At 40.5% G+C, this 21603-nt stretch overlaps 1 protein-coding gene across 1 annotated transcript in view; it reads right to left on the bottom strand.

The window, feature by feature from the left end:
• Nucleotides 1-3244: 3244 nt before the first annotated feature.
• Nucleotides 3245-21603, bottom strand: part of LOC135985116 (sodium-dependent neutral amino acid transporter B(0)AT3-like) — a 29569-nt gene continuing 11210 nt past the window's right edge. Inside the window, exons 3-12 of the mRNA XM_065628089.1 lie at nucleotides 21410-21547; nucleotides 18200-18381; nucleotides 17706-17816; nucleotides 11494-11606; nucleotides 10973-11101; nucleotides 10199-10355; nucleotides 8362-8566; nucleotides 7155-7314; nucleotides 5316-5478; nucleotides 3245-3457 (exon numbers count right to left, since the gene is read on the bottom strand). Of these exons, the coding sequence (XP_065484161.1) occupies nucleotides 3245-3457; nucleotides 5316-5478; nucleotides 7155-7314; nucleotides 8362-8566; nucleotides 10199-10355; nucleotides 10973-11101; nucleotides 11494-11606; nucleotides 17706-17816; nucleotides 18200-18381; nucleotides 21410-21547 (1571 nt within the window). The remainder of the gene's footprint in view (nucleotides 3458-5315; nucleotides 5479-7154; nucleotides 7315-8361; nucleotides 8567-10198; nucleotides 10356-10972; nucleotides 11102-11493; nucleotides 11607-17705; nucleotides 17817-18199; nucleotides 18382-21409; nucleotides 21548-21603) is intronic.

Below are 21603 nucleotides of genomic sequence, written 5' to 3'. Positions count from 1 at the left end.
CACTGTGAGCGTATTTGAAAGGAATAGATTAGCCACAGCAATGGCATAGATTTGATGCTATAAAACGAGATGTCTGTATTGTAGGGAAGGTAGAAATATTCCATAAAGCTACTTTTGTAAGGAACTGTTCTAAAATAAATAATGTGCTATATTATAGTGGTAGAATATTTTCTACTTAATTGGTAGCAAGGTAGTACATTAAACAGCAATTGCTGACAGGAAACATTTGGGTGGGTTGAATAACTTGAATCTGGAAATACTAAAAGAATTACCTTAGGAGCATTCTGAACCTGTAATGTGGATTTTCAACAATCATTAGAAAGCTGGGAAAATTGCAAAAGATTTCAGGGTTAGGAGAAGGTGGAGATTGTCTCAGTATTTAGGAGGAGGTAAGAGACTGAGGGCTAAGCCATTCGGTGTAACTGCCCTGTGCAAGTGTTGCAAACCACCATGCAAGGCAGCTTGCTGTAGGGCTTTATAAGGGGAGGAAGAGTGATCGGGCTGAAAAGTTGTTTTCTAGTGTCTCTGTGCAGGGCTGGAAGGGAGGAATTTGGCAGGAGCCTCTCTAGAGGAAATCATAGCATCTGCACGTGTCCATCAAACACATCCTTCTCCCCATTGCTTCCTTTTAGGAGGGGCTTTCGGACTGTGAATCTCAATTTGAGGTAGGTATCAAATTTTGCAATGTAGGGAATTGCCTGTGTTCCAGAAGGAATATGCTTTTCTCTCTGCAGCTTTTCTCTACTTGTCGTTTTATGATAATTTGGATGCTACCTTATTTATAGTGCTGTTGCAATGCTCCTTCTGAGACTTCTTCCTTTAATAGGTACTTGAGCTCCTTGTCTTAGGACTGTGGATTCTGCTTAAGGCTGAACATCGCCATGCCTGTGTCTGTGCCCTTTACAGATTTACCCTCAAAGAATCCAGGCTGTACTTACAGCCTAGACAATTCTAGAAAAGTCTTGTCTGTCTGAAGGGTATGAGTTCACAGCAGAGTATTACAGCAAAGGTCTGATGGGATATGTAGATAAAAGATTGGGAGGAGAGTGAGCAGAAGTAGAAAATGCTTGGTATGTAAGACTTTGACACAGATTCAGTTTCATATTTTCATGCACGTGCTTACTCAAGTAACAAAGTCAGCCATGACTTTCAAGAGAAAAAAAAAAATAGCTAGAAGATGCTGTACCCTATATGAATAGGAAGGGGAAGATTGTAGCACTAATTTTACTGGAATAACGCTACAGTTCTGGCACAGGAATTCCAGTAGAGGTCACATCAGAAGTGCACTGAGAACAGGAAAGCAAGAGTCCTGCAAGAGTTGCTCAACACATTTTCTACATGCTTACTTTTGCTAAACATTAACTGCAGTTAGTGTGTTAGCTGTAGTTGTAGCTACTGAAGCTTAAAAATTGTCCTTCCCCTGGGTCCTGTCCCAGGCTGAACTGTGTGTCTGGTGACCCACAAAGTCTTCCTTTGGTGAATTGGAAGGGGCAGCTCAAAAGTCAAGAAGTCTGTGAGTGCCATGACAGTGACTCAAGATGATAGATTTATAGACTTAAAAGTCTTGTATATGTAGGTTAATTATTTTCTGAGCTTGTGTCTGTATTAGTTGGATGTGCTTTTCTTAAGGAACAGATCTCTGACCAAATACTTAAACCTGCTGCATATACTATGCATATATGACTAACAAACATCTAGCTATCTGTAGTCAGAGACATTAATATAGAGTGTACACTTTAGTTAATTAAAAATTCTTATTTAAGTATTTACAGCTTTAGATGAATATATGCTCAAAATTCCAATTATATTGGGTTTTTTTGATTATTCATTCTTGACTGAAGCCTTTTTTACTCATAACCTTTCAAATTTAATTTGCAACAGGTGGAGTGGCAATTGAAATCTTCAGCGTTGTTGTCAAGAGCCGTTACAGTGCACAGCTGCTGGACAGCAAGAAGTTTGCTTGGATGCTTGTGACTTGTGAGGTTTCTGCTAACAGAAGCTGTGTTTCTTTGCTGATGGACCTGCCTCTCTATTGACTGGAAGGCCTGGGGCTGTTGGCAGGCTGCCATGGGGAATTGCTGGACATCATCATGCAGACCCGTTGGTCAAGTCCACGACTCTTAGAAATAAAACCATGCGGAGCCCGGGGAACTTAGCTGTCTTGCAGGTGATATTACTCATCCCACACAGTGGAAGGGCCAGAGGCTCTGGCCTGGTAACTGCTGTGCATACTTCCTCTCCTTTCCTTGACCATTTTAATTAGCCTAAAGGCTTTGTCATACCTTATCCTCACATGCTTTGTCTGTATTTTTCCAGAGGCTGCTGGTTGCTAAGGTATTTAGGGAAAAGGAATCCTCGTCTCCCATCACTGCAGAGTGGCCAGGATCTGTAGGCAAGTACAGGAAAACCTGCTTGTAAGGAAAGGTTAACTTCATTGCCATGTCATGTAAGGTTGCAGCTCACTGAGGCTTACATGTATCTGCACTTTTATTACACTATTCAATTACTGTGTTCAGTATGAGAAATTAAGGGGGAAAAAATGGGGACATTTGTTTTCACAGTATTTGCTACTACAATAAATTCTGCAATATATTAAGGTAAAATATTTGTACTAAATTAATTACTCCGGTTTATTTAATGCACATTCTTTTAACTGCTGATGCTTTATTTTTTGTATTTGCAATGCTTGAGACTATGAAATAATCATAAAATAAATGCTATTGAAATGCATATAGGGATTTACAAAAAGTAAGAGTGTAGCAGACAAAAGAAGTTGTTGTTCTTCAAGGGCTTGCATTCTACATTTCTCAGAGGGGAGTCAGTGAATGAAACCGTAGATGCTTGTGTTCCAGTCTTTAGGTTGCTGATCCTTAGGAACAGACTGTTTATTTACAAGAGAAGTGAAGGAAGACAGGGGATGCTTGCAATAACTAGCAGGCTTTCCAAATTTAAAGTCTGACTGGACAGAGGCGTGAAGTTGGTAATGTGTGAAAAGAGTTAAAGCAATGGGGCTGATACTCGGTATGTGGGATTCAGCACAGGGTGTAGGAGGGACAAGATTAATATAAATGTTGTGAAATTAGTTGAGAATAAAAGAAAGATAGCAGCTTTGTTATACAGGGCTAATGATTGACTGTAAGATATGAACTGCATAAACCTGGTTGGTTGAATGATACCATACTACAATTAATCATGTCTAACAAAGGCTGTTTTATCTTTACTTACAGACAGATACAATGGGTATTTATTCTTTTGGATTAAAAAAGTTCCTATGAGCCCTCTGACATGAAAACACTTCTGGTGGTACAAAGTTTGGGTCTTTGCTTCTGCGCGTTCGTTTGATCAGATGGAAGAGTGCTACGAGAGGTACAAACACGCAAGGAAGGACAGCTAACAGCACACAGATGGCCCGTACCCAAGGTGGATAAACTTTCTCCTCTTTCATAGGGAAACCTTCCTATGGAGAGAAAAAAACAAGCAAATCAAATAATTGGTAGGCACACTTGCATTTTGCTGCGATTTCTATATGCATTTTCTTGTGCTGCTATAGTAAGGATAGCAAAAGTTTTGCTCTTGCTCTACAATAGCATTTGATAGCCATGTCCTCTGTACACCCTTCTTATAGGTCTAAATGTGGCTGTAAGTGTTTCATACTTTCAAAGATTTATAGCTGGAATTGTGAGGTACTCCTAGGGATGCACCCTCCTTTGGTTAAGCTCTGATTATTCTTTGAGGTACTCAAAGCCTACTTGGTTTCAGCAATCACCAAACATGCTCTTTGCCAAACTGGAAAGATTTATTTGAGCAATTGGGAGGGAATGGTGATAATGCGATTTCTGCAAGTCTGTGGTTATGAGTTCTATTTTGGGATGATAGATACATAATGATGTTTGGAGGATACACTGCTGGTGTATGTACTGTTGGGAGCAGAGAGTTTTTTCTTGAGGTGCCAGTCTGTGTGCGTGTTTATAGTATGAAGGTTGACACGTTTCTGTGAGGATGACTGCAATCCTTGTGCAGTTTAAGGCCAGAATCGATCTTCAAACCTCTACGCAGAGTGTATTTGAGAGGGATTTTGGAAAAGGACCTGGGGGTGTTGGTCAACAGCAGTGGAACATGAGCCAGCAGCATGCCCAGGTGACCAAGAAGGCCAACAGCATCCTGGCTTGTATCAGAAATCGTGTGGCCATCAGGACCAGGGAAGTGACCGTCCCCTTGTACTTAGTGCTGGTGAGGCCCCACCTTGAATCCTGTGTTCAGTTTTGGGCCCCTCACTAGAAGAAAGACATTGAGGTGCTGGAGAGAGTTCAGAGGAGGGTGACGAAGCTGGTGAGGGGTCTGGAGCACAAGTCTGATGAGGAGCGGCTGAGGAACTGGGGCTGTTTGGCCTGGAGAAAAGGAGGCTGAGGGGAGACCTGATCGCTGTCTACAGCCACCTGAAAGGAGGTTGCAGCGAGATGGGTGTCGGTGTCATCTCCTAAGTAACAATTATTAGGATAAGAGGAAATGGCCTCAAGTTATGCCAGGGAAGGTTCAGATTGAATATTAGGAAACATTTCTTCACGGAAAGGGTTGTCAGGCACTGGAACAGGCTGTCCAAGGGAGCGGTGAAGTCACCATCCCTGGAGGTGTTTAAAATGTACACAGATGTGGCACTTAGGGACATGGTTTAGGGGTGGACTTGACAGTGTTGGGTTTATGATTGGATTCAAAGATCTTACAAGGTCCTTTCCACCCTAAATGATTCTGATTCTAGACCGCAACTGATGTGAGCCAGTGCCATCCAGATCAAACATTCTCAGCAGTGACACCTCTTTGGTGCTGAATTAACCAACATTGTTCTCAGACTGCTACCTCCCTCCCTGTCTGCCTGTCAAAGGTAAACTTTCATATATTCATCAGGGCCCCAGTGATACTAATAGTTCTTACTGAGAAATGTTTTCATCCCTGGCATCTCTTATGCAGCTCTAAAGCTCTGCTCATGCATTTGTTCCACCTCTGAACACCCTGTAGGTACAGAGACTCTGAGAAATTTCACTTCAACAGCTCTCTCCATTACAAACACCTGTGAAAAACAGAGTATGGTGTATGTGGGACTTCTCAAGAAGAGGCCCTGTTAGCAGGAAATAATTTCAGTACGTGTAACCTCATAACCTCTGTGCACACCACAGCCCTCTCATTGTGAGCATTGCATGACTTTGGGCTGCATTACATAGGTAACTAGTAGATAGCAATGATTTTAAAGGATCTAGTAAGGAATAAAAATATACAACACTTGCTTTTAAGAAAAATTTTGAAAATATTCAGGAACATACATATTCAGGGTTCCATGCTGCATAGCTTGGCGGCTTCTGGATCTGGAGAGTAACAAAGGCCATGAAGACAATCATCAGGAGTAAAGGGCTAACAAACTTCCATGTAATCTGCCAGTAGAGATTGGGTTTTCGTCCAGTCATCCATTTCACATTTTTACTGAACCTTTGAAGAGGAGGCAAGTTTATGATAGTCGCATCCAAGTGGTAACAGTTTCACATTTTTCATATTTTTCTATAAGTTTTTGAACATATGGTACAGCTTCCAAAATATTTTCTATTCCATACCCTTCTTTATTTAAGTCTGTGGTAAGTTATTTAATAATAATAATATCAATAAAGTAGATATTTACTGATCCTTAGCAGGGATGAATGATCCATTTACATTGTTAGTTTATGTTACCTGAGCACCTAGGCTAAGGTTTCTAAGCACAAATAAGTGATGAAAATATTAGAGCCAGTCTGCAGAACTAATCAAACATTTTAAAAAGACAAAATTGGCAAGGGCACAAGCATATCTTGTTATTAAGAAGACTGAATCAACTCAAGTTAGGTCAGGAACAGAATTATTGCAACCTGAGCCAGCTCCCTCTGCAGTCAGTAGGGGCAGTTGTTTGGACGTGGAGCTGATCTTTTACGTGTACCTCGTACGATTTTGTACATTGAATGGGCAGTAGACATAAGGGTCTAGGTTTGATACTTACTTGATAACCCATATCTATCAAGTTGGAAAGAGTTTTGTAATCTGGAATAGGAGCTGTGGTGTTTGTGTGTCTGTGTTCAAACACCAGTTTTGTCTTCAATTCTGTTAATCTAACTGAAGGTAGTAGAAATTCTCTTGAGAACTAGGAAAAAAGTGATTTGACTGTGCTCATATCCCATAGTAACAAAGAGGAAAAAGTATGTGTATACTAGTAGAACAGAGAAAATACAGGTGCTGTGGAATTCACAGCCTTTGTAGCGTGTGAAACCAGATTTTATTGCTGCTGCTTCATCATGGAAGATTGAGGCTAGCTGTATGTGCAGCAAGAGTGATGTGTGATAATTGTTTATGACGATGTAGCCTGGAAGTTATCACCCTTTAACATGGGAAAAGCTCCAAGGATCTTAACAGAAAATTGAATGCAGGAACTTTAGCTGTTACTGAGGGAAGATTTTTCTTCATTTTCTTATTTTTAAAATCATAGCCTCTGTTAAGTTGGGATGATACTGAAACACCTTGATAAGCAACAGCACTAGCTGATCATAAGTTTGTTGTCTATATGGTATACAAACTGATCTACAAATATCAGGACCTTCATGATCCAAGTGTCAGAGTAAGAATTAGAGATAAGTTTTCTGACATTTACAGATACAAAGGATGCAGGAAGTTTTTAAACTAAAGAGTGAATTTAATTAGTGTCTGTGACTATGGAGATTCTCAGCAGGCAGGCTGAACCTTTTAATATGGGGGAGCTACTTTATGATGTTGCTTACTATGAAATTGGAGGGGAAAAAATAATGGTAAACAAAAAATACAAGAGTATACAAACCAACAGGGCAGTAACAAGAGGATATTTGAAAGACAGTGTAAATCCCTCTTGGCCAAAGAGCCATAATGGCTGTTGACTTTCTAGCTTTAAACTTAGGATCTCCCCTTCCGTAAGTCATATGCAGAGATTATCCCTCCTGTTTTACCAATACAGGAGACTTGAAGCAAGGAATGATAACTACATGCACAGAACTGGTAAGTGCTATGTACAGAAATAAGTGAATATTGTATACCTGTAGGCAACATACAAGGGTTGAGAAGAAAATGTATTTACCTCTTAGGAGAAAAACTTCCATCTGTTTCCAACTTACCTTTTCATTTTATAGACATATGCAACCCCAATCACTTCAAAGAAGGCAATGACTAGAAGAGGCAACGAGCCTGCATAGCTGTCAAAAATGTCAATCCAGTAACTCCCCGAACCCAGTGTAAAACACAGAGCAATGAGGAAGCATATTAGACATATTGTACCTGAAGAAAGAAAGATATCTTTGGTACTGAAGTGCTGAACTGAACTAGGTGAGTATATTTTTGTCCTAAATTACTTTTGCTCTAGTTCTAGTGATTTTTATTCTCTCTCCCTCTATGGAGCTACAACATTTCGTTGTAGCTCCATAACTGGAAAATCAGTTTCAAAATACTATAGTTACCTTATCAAGTTGTAAATAAACTTGTTTCTACCTAAAAAGCTGTTAAACGGGAGGGATACAATAAGATGCCACCCTGAAAAAGGCATGACAGCAATATTTGCCATAAGAATTTAGAAGGGCACATTGTGCAGAAGTGTTAGTCCATTACTTCAAACTGCTAGAAATTTTTCTGGACTGATTTTTCTAGACCAATTTTGCAGCAGGATTTCTCAGACTCTCACTGAATCTGGTTCCTCAGGAGCAGGTTGGGTTCAGTCACTGTCTCTGGTTGAAAAGATTCCAGCTTTGGTGCAAGTACAGAATCGCACGCACTGGCTCCTCAGTTTCTGAGTGGTAATTTCCTACTCTGGCATGTTCACAGTATATGTGAAATAAGCTGTAGCAGCATAAACCTGAATCAAATAGAGGTGAATGACCTGTTGTACGATTGTGACAATGTGGTAAGTTTGTGCACAGGTGGTTATGGCAAACCAGCTGATGTTGCCTTAAAGTGACTTTAGGTGCCAAAGGCTTAAGTGAAGACAAGGCTCCTCCTGATCTCTGCAACAGCTCAGAGTGAACTTGACTCCAGCAACAGCAATTTAACAAGCTTTCTCAGACCGAAACAGCTCTTGCAAGCTAAAAAGAAAACAAACTGGCAAGGGCAATATATTAATAATACTGTCATCTGACAGCTTCTGCTATAACTGCTACCTCATCTGTGTGCTTATCTTCTGCAAACACAAACCACTGCCCTTACGAACACTGTGAGATAACTAAGTTTGTATTACAAATTCTTAATTATTCTGTGATAATTATTAAGCAGGTGCTAGTTTGCGCATCTATAAAGAAGCCACCTTCTCTGCACAAAGCAAAGCAAATATCTTACCAGATAAAAGCTCTTTGGGTAGTGATTTAGATATAACTCGAAGCTCTAGAAGAGGAGTGAAGACTCCTTCGATGTTCCCAAACATAGAAGAAAGGCCCAAGCTGAACAACATTATGAAAAACAGGATGGCCCAGGCCTGGGAGCCTGGCATGAGAATGATGGCTTGAGTGAAAACGATGAAAGCCAAGCCAGTTCCTGATACACTCTGCAGAATTCATGTACAGATAAAAATACATATTATAAAGATGCAAATGTAGTTTCTCTATATAGAGAAATTCTATATTCTATATAGAATTAGAACACGCTCCTGTCCTTCCCTGGAGTCAAGGGTGCTGGTCAACCTGTGGGGCTCTGTGACACCCAGACGTTGAGAAAATGGGTTGTGGGGAGTGTTTGTGGAGATTTCAGTTTTAAATGGTCAGTCAGAGATGTGTAGACAACCATAGAGCAGAATTTTAGCTTGCACAGGAAAATGAGTCAAGAGTAAAGCAGATCTGAGAGTTGTAATTGAAATAGCAATTGTTTTGCTAATACCAACTTAAATATGTTTTAAAAAAAAATCTGTGATGTAATAGCTGCTGGAAAGAAAAAGATGTAAATAAAGGTATGTTTGCCACTCTAACAGCAAAAGAGTTGGGGAATTGTTAATCACAAAACCCTGCAGAATTACCAGGGCAGAAAAGGCTAAAAGTGAAAAACCCAATTTCAGCCAAATTTATTTGAATTCAGTCTCCTAAGGTGAAGGATATTTAAATCTAAGCATTGAAAAATGCTGATGTTGCTCTAATTTGGAAGTAAAATACGTCAAACTGTAAATCAGAAATGGGTGCCATCAGAGAAAGCTGGACGAAACAGAAACCGACTCGTGTCAGGGCTGGAATGTCATCCTTGGACTTCTCCATCACATGAGTAAAACAGCCTGTTTCACTGTCATTGTGTGTTAAAGCTCTCGTGTATTAGCACACTCTGTCTCTAGCAAATGTGTCCACTGTTTTGTCTTAAGATTTTAATTCTTTTCTCCAGCTTCTTTCTTTCTTATTCTCTCCTCCAATCACAGCCCTATTCTTTCCTCGTTAGGTGGTGAGGACTTGTAACAAGGGAGTACAAGTGGGTGAATAGTAAATGAGAGTTACAGGATTGGGTGGGATCACTGGAGCAAGTGGAATGAGGTTGGAGAAGGAAATAGGGAAGAAACACCTGTGTTTAGTGATTGGGGAAATGCTTTAGGAGGGTTGTAAAAGAAGGAGAGGATCATGATGTATTTTGGTGGAGGGAGGGGAGCTGGGGGCAAACAAAAATGAAATATTGGTTAGATTCTGTGCAGAGGGGAGGAAAAATAGAAGGGAGAGGACTAGAGGGAAGATAAAGGGGGGGAAAGGATAAAAGACTGTGATAAGGTACCTTCCTGGTGGTTATATATGTGGTTGAAGGCAAACAGTCAACATTTTAATAGATTTTTTTAATATACTTTCCTAAAAATGGATTTAGGAAACTCCTACTCAGCATCCTTTTTCTGTAATCTTTCAGCTAGATGTGTTTCCTCTGTTGTGCTAATCCAGTGTCCATGGTAGGCTCCAGGTAGGAGCTCCTTTGAAGACTAGTTTTGTGATGATAATAATGTGTAATTTTGCCTGCTGTACCAGGCAGCTTCGAGTTCAGACTGTCCCACAGCAGTGTTATTTTTTACAAATTTTGAAAAATTGTTTTGTTTCATGATTATGTATAATATATCCATTACAAGTAGAGTAAAAGTACAAGTACTTATAAGAAAAATGAAGATACTAGTTCTTCTACATCTTTTGTTTAAGGGTTATTTTGTTGAAAGTAATTATGGTACCTGATCAAGAAATTCTTGAAGGTCACAGCTTTTCAGTTTGAGTCCAGCAATTTTTTCTGGATATGATGAATTTAGGAAACTAATCCAGGCTGTGTAGTTCTGTCGCGTGATGCTTTCTTCTGGCAGATCAAATTCATTGATGATACTGATAATGTTCCTGCCAGAGAAACCAACATATCTTCAGTTTAAATGTTTGCAGATGATGTGGTGGGAAATGCTATGACATATATTCAGATGTTAATAGAAAGTTTTGTTTACCTTCTGCGCTGTTACTTACAGTATAAAGGAAAATATTAAATGAGGACTTTATATATAAAATAGTTAGGGGAAAATATTAAGGCTGTTTAATGACTTCTCTTTCAGATACAAGCCTGAGTACTTTATGCAGATACAGTCTCTAAAACATTTCTATTCCTATTTTTTCAGCTCTCCACACCATTTCTACCACTTGTATTTAATAACTTAGTGAATCTGGTGGAATATGAAAAGGTGGTGTTTTTTTAACTACTTCTAATGCTAGTCTGAGACCGAGATGTGATCCTTGATGCACTGCTTGCAGTGGATTGTTTTATAATTTGTCTTGCTGCTTAGAAACGCTACTCCTGATCATTCTTGCCTCAGTGCCGTAATACTTTCTGTTTTTATAGAAGTCTCCATACAGATGCTTTTCCTTTTCAGTGAAAATAAATTCTCTAAATTCAAGTTTTTCAAGTAACACATTATGTAGTTGGGCATTGAAACCACAGCATAACACGGGAAATGCAAGTTTCTCACCTGTCCAAGCAGTCCCAATAGCCTGTGGTTGCTTTAAAACCCAAAACAGAAAAGACTGGGATGGAAGCGTAGAGGGACGTCACACTGTTCACAATTGCTACTGTCACAGCATCCTTTTCACAGTCATTTCTATAAATAGAATTCAAACAAGCAAAGTGACTAAAAAAAGGCAGTATTTCTCTTCCCCAGGGTATGGAAAATAGTTATTTATTTTTAGCCTGCTATACAAGTTGTTCGTCTACATTGAATGTACTTGCTGAGCATAAGAAAGGAATCTGTTGTAATTGGTAAAATAAAATATCTCTAACCTGTCATTCTCTCAGGTGTTTCTGCAAACATTTTATTTCTTTAGCTATTTTTTTCCCCGCTTCCTGTTAGAAAATCTATTTGGCCTTTTAGAAAGATAGCAGCTGTTAAGATCCTTTAGAAATATACCAAGGAAATAATTTTGAAAGTTTTAGAAAACTGCATGAAATTCAGCAAGAATTTAACCCACTTGTAAAGGTTGTACTTCTACTTACTTTGGTGGATTGTAGCTTGAGAATGCAATAAGCCCTCCAAAAGCCAAAGAGAGAGAGAAGAAAATCTGAGTAGCTGCATCAAGCCATACACGGGGATTTTTCAAAGTGTGCAGCTGAAATAATTGGAATAAATGCATGTATTAGGCTTGAATTAAAATTTGTTTTTCTCTCTCCATTCTTGTAGTTCGTCTCTTGTTTTACATGTGAAATTGTGAGTTTTGTTGCCATCTAAATACACCAAAAGTGGAAATCAGTACAAAATATGTCAGTAAAGCAGGTGTTTCTGAAGACATAATTTGGTCTATTTAAATGTATGTAGTAATTATAGAATGTGTTTCATTGTACACCTCTTCTGTCTGATGATAAAAATGTGTTTCTAAATGATAGGCACAAGGCACACAATGAGGACAGTGCATTACATTTTTCCTCAATATATTTCTTTTTGTTAATGCACATACTGGGTAACTTACAGTTTAATAATATCATATTCCTAAAACTATATAAGCAAATACTAAACGTTCATTGTTTTAGGCACAAAGTGATTCCATGGATTTCCAAACTTTCTTAAATTTAAAAATACTCAAAATCCAATCAGACAAAAGAGGATATTCATTAAAAAGAGTGACTTAAATTCAAAGTACTGTGAAAACAGCAATAAAAAATAAAAGGGCTACATAGGAAAAATAAGGGAAAAAGGAGAAATTGACAGACGGACATTTGAATTTTGATGTAAGGGTGATGTGATAGAGGAAGATAAATGAAAAAGTCAGTGATTGTTGGATTACAGAGAATAACATGTATTTTTAAATAGCTGCACTAAGAAGGAATCTTACCATTAAAATCAGTCTAAAAGAAAAACACAAAACATAAGTAATGCTCAAAATGTAAATATGCTCAAAAAATACTAGTTTCCTGCAGAAATGAAGAAGTGGTGTGTTACATTCACACCCTACTGGGTGAATTACTTTCCAATCCATTATCAAGTAGGGGGAATAGGAAACAGTATTAGTTAAGAATTAGTGTTTTAAAAATCAGCAGGACCGGGTCTGTAGAGTATTTCACTTTTTTTTTTTATATCGGCCTGAGTCAAATCTGCATCCTAGTCACGCAGGACAAATGGCGTGTTTGCTGCGTTGTGTCTACGTGCCTGTGCTATCCTGGAACATTACTAGGATCGTTTGTAGGAATGATCCTACTAGGAGTATTTGTACGAAAAAGAGACGAGTATGTAACTATTTTGGGTTTCTCTGAAGCTGGCCCGAGCTCAAAGAGCGAGAATGGTGGGTTGACCTAGGTGTGGAGGGATGCAGTGAACGCCGTTGCTGCAGATGGTTCCTCCACAGGTGTGCTGGTGCTTTGACCACAGCAGACCTGGTGTAACATTTTGTACAACGTGGTGTGGCAACCAGAGATGTGCAACTGTTACTGGCTGCCGGGCTTCACCATGGGGAAGCCTTTCTAGGGGTTTATTTTGGAAGATCATAAGCAAACCCTCCAGTGCCAGAGTGCTCACTGGTAGGACCTCCTGCAGAGGCAGAACTAGGTTGCTGTTGCAATGCAGAACATCAACATTCACATTGCTACGTGGCCTTGTCAGTTTAAGTGCTGCCAAGTAAATTGTCAGTGCTGATAGATGTGGCTGTTACTTATCTAGCTTTGTGACTGGGGACTTTGGCAAATGAGTCTGGACATGTTTAGTTTGGTGCTAGATGCAGTTCATGTATTGACTCTAAAAGATACTGATAACCCCCAAGCTTGAAGAAGTAATGGACAGGCAAGCATGCCATGGCAATGTCATTATCTCTTCTTAAGCAAATCATTATGAATCTAAACGTTAATTTATATTTTCAGTAAGGAGGCATATAGGTTTCATAAGAGTATCTTCAGAAAAAAAAAATATGCTGAAGCTAGAAATATACGGATGGAGATATACAACCAGAATGTTAATGAAAGAACACAGGAGTAATGAAGAAAGGAAGCACAATTGCTCCTCCCTGGGTTTGATTTGATTACTTGAACACATGAAACACAGACAGAAACTTTCCTAAATCAGAAAATTAAAAAATACTGTGTTGCCTATGATGTAATTTTGGTGTGAAAACTGCTATTGCTTTTCTCATAAGCAAGTGACCAACAAGTAGTAATGCAGCAGTTCATTAAGGTAATGCTTTTTTTTTTCAGGCTTTCCAGGGAGGTGTCATCGCCCCAAGCCTGACAGTGTTCAAGAAGAGACTGGACAGTGCCCTCAGACACACGGTGTGACCTGTGGGGTTGTCACATGCAGGGACAGGAGTTGGACTCGATGATCCTTGTGGGTCCCTTCCAACTCAGGATGTTCTATGATTCTATTACTTTTGTTCTCCTTAATGCCAGAAACAATACAGACGCAGCAGGTACCTTGAAGGAATTTAAAGTGTCTGTTCACAGTAATATATCAGGTGCAAAATAAAAGAAAAAATTACAAATTGCCACTGTGATGTAGGATCTAGTGCCTGTGCTGCCATCTTTTTCTTCTTTTTGGCTCTTTTCACTGCTCATTAAGTAGCTGCAGAGCTCTGGGGACAGGCATCAGTTGCCCAGCCAAGGCCCTGGAATTGCTCATTTCCAGAGAACCCCCAGGTGTTTACAGTCCTTGAAGCTCTTTCAGATGTGAGAGACACTGGAGAAGGAGACATTTGTATTCCTGAACTGACACACAGGTCCTCAGAAGCTGAACCCTTTAAAGGCCATTGCTGATGCTTGATAGGATCCCTTTTCTGCTGCCTCTGATTTTTTTTTTTTTTTTTTCCCCAAGAATCTTTCCAAAATTCTCTGTTCCAGCTCTGGCATTGCTTCATCTTTGTACAACTTCTGCTTTCCCTTCAAGTGCCTGCAAGCATAACTTAAATATCTTTTTGTGTTCTTGGCAATTTCACTTTCCAAGTAGCTCAGGATTTGGAGAGGGTGAGTAAATCATCAGACTTCTCCATATCTGAAAGTCAATAAAATAAATTTTCATTATTTGTTCTAGAATTTAAGGTGTGAAAGTGTGTCACATGGCAAAAAGCTGACTATGTATTTCTGCATGAAAATAAAACCACAGCCTGCCATACTTAAAATCTGTGTGCATGCAATTACTAATTGTGATATTTATTAATGAGAACTAAAATACAGACTTGGAAAGTGAATGAACCTAAACAATGGTTGTTTCAAAAAAAAAAATCTAATTCAGTTGGGCAATTATGAAGTTGAAACTGGATAAGATGAGACTTTTAACACTAAGTCTTACTTTCACAGATTTTCAAAAACAACAGTGAGGTGTAACAGTTACCAGAGAGTGGATGTGGCAGATATTACAAAGAAACTACAATTTCTACTGCACTGCAAAGTTGGAAAAAAGTTGGAAAAGATTGCCTCCAACGAATGGAGAATGTCAAGAAGGTTTAATTTTTTTTTAAAAATTTTATTTCATTTTTTAAAGCAAGCTGAAACAAGCAATAGGTGAGCTCTTACTTTATTTTGCTAAAACTTCACAAGCTTCCTTCAAAAAGACAGGAAAAGAAGAAGAAAACAGCAAACAGTTAAGTAATATGAAAAACCCTTGTATTTACTGATGTCAGTCGTGGGAATAGTTTTTCATTAAACAAACTAAAAGAAAAGGCAATGCTGGTACTGCAGTTGTGGGCAAGGAGAAGAGACGAGATGTTGCAGTGGTACTTTTACTATCTTTTTTTAAGTCCTTGAAATGCCCAAATGCTCCATAACAGTTGGTATGTTAGTTTAACAAAACAATCTCTCTGTCTTTCTGTGCAATAACAACACCCATAGCAGATATCACTTACCAGGCTGTTGCATCGTTTTTTCCATGTTCATTGATAAGAACGCAGTTTCATCATCAGAACCGTCTTCAGATGGCCCTTCAGGAATGTCCCCAGGAACTCCATCCTCAAAGTGACTAATCATTAACCACAGGTTGATTGCAGTTGAATTTTCATTCTGATTTCTGCTGCCAGCCTACAAACCATCCAGCTCTTCTTTTATGATGGTCCGTTCCCCCTTAGTGCCTGAATACCTCCAGACTTTGTGAATACACACAAATCTAGTTTTTGCATTAAGTTCGCTGCACAATGATCATAAGTCCCAAAGATGTCTGAGTTCTTCAACAGAAACCTGACATCCAGGCTGAGACCAAACGACAACAGGCCAAGTGCAGTTCTGGTTGTCTAACATGCTTCCTTCATTGAGACACTTTACCAAGCATTTATTGTCTTGTCAGGGCCCCACAAAAGTGCAAGTGCATGTCCTGATCTCCTGTAAAGACCATGGTTGTCCTTTCTGAGCTCTGACAGCATTTAGAGCCACTGGGCTTGCAGGGTGGGGGGATGAAAATGCAGGAAAGACATGGACCTGTTGAAGAGGGTCCAGAGGAGGGCCACAAAAATCATCAGAGGGCTGGAACACCTCTCCTGTGAGGACAGGCAGAGAGAGTTGGGGTTGTTCAGCCTGGAGAAGAGAAGGCTCCAGGGAGACCTTATTGTGGCCTTTCAGAACTTAAAAGGGGCCTGTAAGAAAGATGGGGACAGACTTTTTAGTAGGGCCTGTTGTGATAGGACAAGGGGTTTAAAACTAAAGGAGGGGAGATTCAGGATGGACATGAGGAAGGAATTTCTTTACAATGAGGGTGATGAAACGCGGGCACAGGTTGCCCAGAGAAGTGGTAGATGCCCCATCCCTGGAGGCATTCCTGGTGGACAGCAGGATGACCATGAGCCAGCACTCTGCCCTTGTGGCCAAGAAGGCCAATGGCATCCTGGGGTGTATTAGAAGCGGGGTGGTTAGTAGGTCAAGAGAGGTTCTCCTTCCCCTCTACTCTGCCCTGGTGAGACCTCATCTGGAACATTGTGTCCAGTTCTGGGCCCCTCAGTTCAAGAAGGACAGGGAACTGCTGGGGAGAGTCCAGCGCAGGGCCACAAAGATGATGAAGGGAGTGGAGCATCTCCCTTATGAGGAAAGGCTGAGGGAGCTGGGTCTCTTTAGCTTGGAGGAGACTGAGGGGTGACCTCATCAATGTTTATAAATACGTAAAGGGTGAGTGTCACGAGGATGGAGCCAGGCTCTTCTCGGTGACAACCAACAGTAAGACAAGGGGTAATGGGTTTAAGCTGGAACACAAGAGGTTCCACTTAAATTTGAGAAGAAACTTCTTCTCAGTGAGGGTGCTAGAGCACTGGAACAGGCTGCCCAGGGAGGTTGTGGAGTCTCCTTCTCTGGAGACATTCAAAACCCGCCTGGACGCCTTCCTGTGTAACCTCACCTAGGTGTTCCTGCTCTGGCAGGGGGATTGGACTGGATGACCTTTCGAGGTCCCTTCCAATCCCTAACATTCTGTGATTCTGTGATTCTGTGATTCCAGGCTCCTGTGGCAGGGAGCACCGCTGTGGCTGTGGAGGCATGGGATGCTCCGAGACCATCTGTCTGTCAGTGGGTGCAGCTCTTCCTCCTTTATACTCACCACTTTACAGAGCTTTATGGCATGAAGGCAGAGCTGTGAGGGGCCTATGCTTGATAGAAACCACTTGGTGGAACAATTTGACTTTGTGTGAGGTCAGGCCACTAAGAATAGCGTAAAGAGATCCTGCTGAAACAGCTAGTGTATGTAGATATCTGGGACTCCTGTCCCCTTGAGAAGATGAGAAAAAAAAATGGGAGAAAGATATTCTCCAATAAGCAGTTTGGCTTTCAGGGGCAGCTACAGGGGGCTGAAAACACCCGCTATGGAGAAACAAGACAATGAACTTCAACCCTAAAAAACCTTACACTTTGCAGTGTAATTCCTCAGTTGTTTTCCTTGTTAATTCTTAAAAGATTAGTTGTGTAAATTCTGGAGCCTTGGCAGGGATATCGCATCTTTATCATGTGTAAAAGAGAGATGATTCTGTTGAAGTGCATCGGTTTTACTTACACATTCGAGACCAAGGCATGCATAACAAACTTATACTAAATTTTCCAGTATTTTCTGGTATGCTTATTACTGATCTGTTGAATACTTTGGTGCTTCATTTCTTGCTGAAGTATGTTGAAATACTATATCACTCCATCTGAAGAAAAAAGAACTTAGCTGAGCTTTTGGATAGGGAGCTAGATCAGGAGTTGCTGGAAAATGAATATACAGTACGAGATCTGAGGGGAGAAAAAGGAAAAATAGTACTTCTGACAGTAGTAGTAATACTTACATTGGGGGTGAAGAGGTAAGCTAGACCTTCAGTGGCTCCTGGTAGCGTGAGTCCTTGAATAAGGAATACAGTTAGGACCAGGTAAGGAAATATTGCTGTTATGTAAATTGCCTAAAGTAAGACAAGACAGACAGACAGTTACTGACAGTAGCATTAATAGATCCTATTTAAGGTACTGCAAGATATAAGCCTAATAATGTTAGACATAACAGCTACACATTAATATTGCCGTCTTTGAAAGAAGCAGAACTTACTCGTAACAAAATTGCTCTTCAAACTGTGTGAGGGGACACTGGCAGGGCAGAAGCATTTGTAATAGAAAAGGAGGGAGGTGTCATTTTGATCCATCTGTACCACTGTTATTGCTTCCTTAGATAAGGAGCGCACTGAAATGGTGCTAGAGTGGTAAATGGGGAAGGTTTTTCCTTGGTGGGGAAACTCTGGAGAGCAAGATCCAGAATGTGGGATAACGTGCTTCTCTGTCCTTTCCGTACCTTTCCTGTAGTTTCAATTCCTCGGATGGTGCAGAGATAGACAATTGCCCAGCAAGCTGCTAAGCACAAAATGAGCCACCACTGTAAAGTGCCACTCTCAGTGATATCGGGTGTTATGTTCAAAGTTTTCCTGTACCAAAAATAATTTACTGCGGTACTTTCACGACATTCTTCGTTGAGCCCTGGAAAAAAATGTGGCAAGCATGAGAATAAATTTTAAAACTGGTAATATTTTTCCCACTCGCTTTATAGTTAGGAAGCAATACTTTATATCAATGGAGAGTGGCAGGATGGTCTCTCGTGGGCTGCCTGATCAGATATAGAGATGGACTGAACTGGCCTTTCTGCCCTATTTGTAACACGCAGCAAGTAAACTCTGTCACGGCAGGCTGAGACTGAGACTTAGGTCAGACCTACACCAGGGCATCACCGGCGTTTCTACAGGAGATAACTTTCTAAATAGAAAAGGTGTCATACTCAGTGCAAGGTGAAATCTGAACTCTAATTGTGGTGGAGACTATGAAACTTTTTACCTGTATGTCTACAAGGTGGTGGAGCTATAACAAGGTTCAGGCACCTGAAGATACATCCAAGCCCAGGGTCCCCTGTCTATGTCACAGCCCAGCAGTGGGGCAAGACCTGGGCATCAGCCTCTTTGGTTCACATTTGCAGGACTTCTGTGAGCAGGAATGTTGGGCACCTGTTCCCAGGGAGCAGGCACAACCCAGCCAGGCTCAGTGCATGACCCATGCTCACACCTTTGCATAGATGTTAATTCAAATATTTTCAAGTAGATGGAGGAAACAAAGTGTGTTGCTCTTCCATCCTCGCCTCGCAACCCTCCAGCCTCTGGAAGAGATGGTGGCTGTGGGTCCTTCTGCTGTGGTTTGGGAGCAAGGACTGACGGAGGAGCCCATCTCTGGGAGAGGTTTGTGGGGTGCTGCCCCAGTGGCAGGAGAGGCCCCACTGCCACCTGACCCTTTGCGGGCAGAGCCATCAACACTAGCTTGGGTAAAGAGAACAGGAAGACCTCTTAATAGAGCAAAAGAAACCACGACAAAAGATAACACAGAATTGTTATTTATGATGTATAAAAGGTAATATTAGTAGATCAACATTTTGCCATTACTCTTCTATAAAACAGAGTTGTAATCAGACTGCCAAATGGTAAAAATGAGCTGGAAAATGCAGATTATGTAAAAAATAATCTACAGATGTTACATTTTTAACTGAATAGTTGCAGCAAATCCCAGCAGATGAGATTGCTGGTTTGTAAGTCTTGAAATACTACAGAAATTCTAGCAGACAAAGAGCTAGGGTGCCTACCTTTGAAAAACATGAAAAGTGACCTGAATAAGTAGAGGCAAAATCTTGACCTCAGCTCTGGGCTAAATTCTGGGAAAGCTGGCGTAGCTGGCAAAATGCTGATGGAAAGGAGTAAATGAGGTTTTATGAAACTTTTCAAACAAAACTTGCTCTGCTGAGATTATGAGGTGGAGAATGAAGTAACTTGCAGGTACATGATATGCTGATTTAGCCAAATGACTTCCCAGGTACAAACTTACACTTGAAAGTGTGGTTGCTGCTGAAATGTCATTACACTCAGCACTGGTGATCCTCTTTCAGTGTATGAGGACACTCGTGTACTCAGACTTGCTGGTATCCTTTCCTCAGCTCCGAATTAAAAGAATCGAACATGCACCCGGACATACATTGACCAACCAGTGCAATCCCAGTTGCCTCTGAACACACAGTCTTTGGCTGTGGGTTCTAGCAAGGTGTATGAGTAACGAGCTATGTAGTGAAAAGCTTTGCTGCTGTTGTCCCTTTAGTCCCAGCTTAAGTGCATGAGCCTGAAATAATGCCATTTTAGTCTATGTTCAGCTCAGCCTGGTGGATGGGAACAGCTGCTGCTTGACTCACTTAGAAAGCAGTTCCCTGGAGAGACCATTGCAGTCATGATGGAGAAGTGCAGGTTCTTCTCTTAAAGATGCATAACAAAAACGCAGGGTTTTTTATGAAAAACTAGTTGATTTAAAAAAACTGTTCTACAAAGTGGGTTTGGAAAACATTGGTTCAGCTCACTACTTGGGACATCTGAATCCCGAGAAATGAAAGAATCCTATTTCTCAAGACAAAAATAATTTTATCTACTTCTGTAACAAAGACAGGGGATGTCTGACTGTCTCCCTACTCTAAAATAATCCTTAGGAATAACTAAGGTGTCAAAAGAAAGTTGACTTCTGCTGTTTTGTCTTTTTTCTTAGTCTCTTACTCAGATTATGTTTCTTGCTCTGCCCTGGAGCTTGTCATCTCTCCTGCTCTGAATAAAAAAGAAAGCTGAAAAATAATTTTAAAGAACTGAGAGCAGTCTTCCTTATCCTGCTAAGGTACACTGTCTTTGGCCTTACTAAAGGTTTTGTAATGGGTGGCATGTATTTGGTCTGAGCCTCAAAGAGTCTCACTTTAAGTAGTTTCTCTGCTACCTCAGAAGTGTTTTGCTTATTTAGCCACTCCGTTTCTTTTTCTTTTTTACAACACCATTATTTCGTTTCCCATTTTGAAATCAAGCAAAGGAGTCGTGGACTTTCTGGCTTTTGTTGCTCCTGTGAGAATGATGGATTTAAGTAGGCTTTCATCGCTCTCCTAGCTTCTTCACAGCAAAACAAACCAGGTCATGTGCACAACTTGAGGCCAGATCATTTATCACTTCTCAGGGTTTTCTTGGTTAGCTGCTCTAGGAAACTGTCTTGTCAGATGTGCAAAATTAGTCTCAGCAATCTACAGGCAGAAACTAAAGTTCTCCAGCAGGGCTCTGTGTTTTGCTCTGGCAACTCAGTACATCATGTCAAATGAGATGAAAGGTTTCTGTAGGAGCTTGTGGTGAGCCATAACCAATGCATCACCACCTAATGAAAACTCAAAGTCTCATTTACAGCATTTACTGGAAGACATAGTCATAAATATGGTTCTTAATTATGTTAACAATCTCACGTGTCTTGAGGCATAGTTTATGATAGCAGTTGTGTGTCTTGATAAAGGGCTATTTTTTCATAGACAGAAAGGAGAGGACACTCTTTCTAATTGGTACTTGTATCATAGCGCAAGCATAAAAAACAAACAAAACTTCCCTTTTCCCCCTGCTAGCCCCCAGACTCTGACATTTGTGATCCTCCTTTTGCTAGCAGTGATGCTCAAAGTGGTGGTTACCTGTTCTGTTTTCATTTAAAGGACAAACACTCCAAGGAAGAGGTTCTTGGAAGGAGTTTATGAAATACCACATCACCCAGGTTAAAACAGTGTTGTAGTATAAGCTCACCAGAACCGACACCATCCATGAAGCAACACCTGCAGAAACCACAAGATCCCAGCTTAGAAAAGCTTCAGAAAAAATTATCAGTCAC

This window comes from Caloenas nicobarica, chromosome 2 (assembly GCF_036013445.1).
Source record: "Caloenas nicobarica isolate bCalNic1 chromosome 2, bCalNic1.hap1, whole genome shotgun sequence".
Classification (NCBI taxonomy): domain Eukaryota; kingdom Metazoa; phylum Chordata; class Aves; order Columbiformes; family Columbidae; genus Caloenas; species Caloenas nicobarica.
The sequence above is the reverse complement of the archived record's forward strand: the minus strand, read 5'-3'. Positions and strand labels throughout refer to the sequence as shown.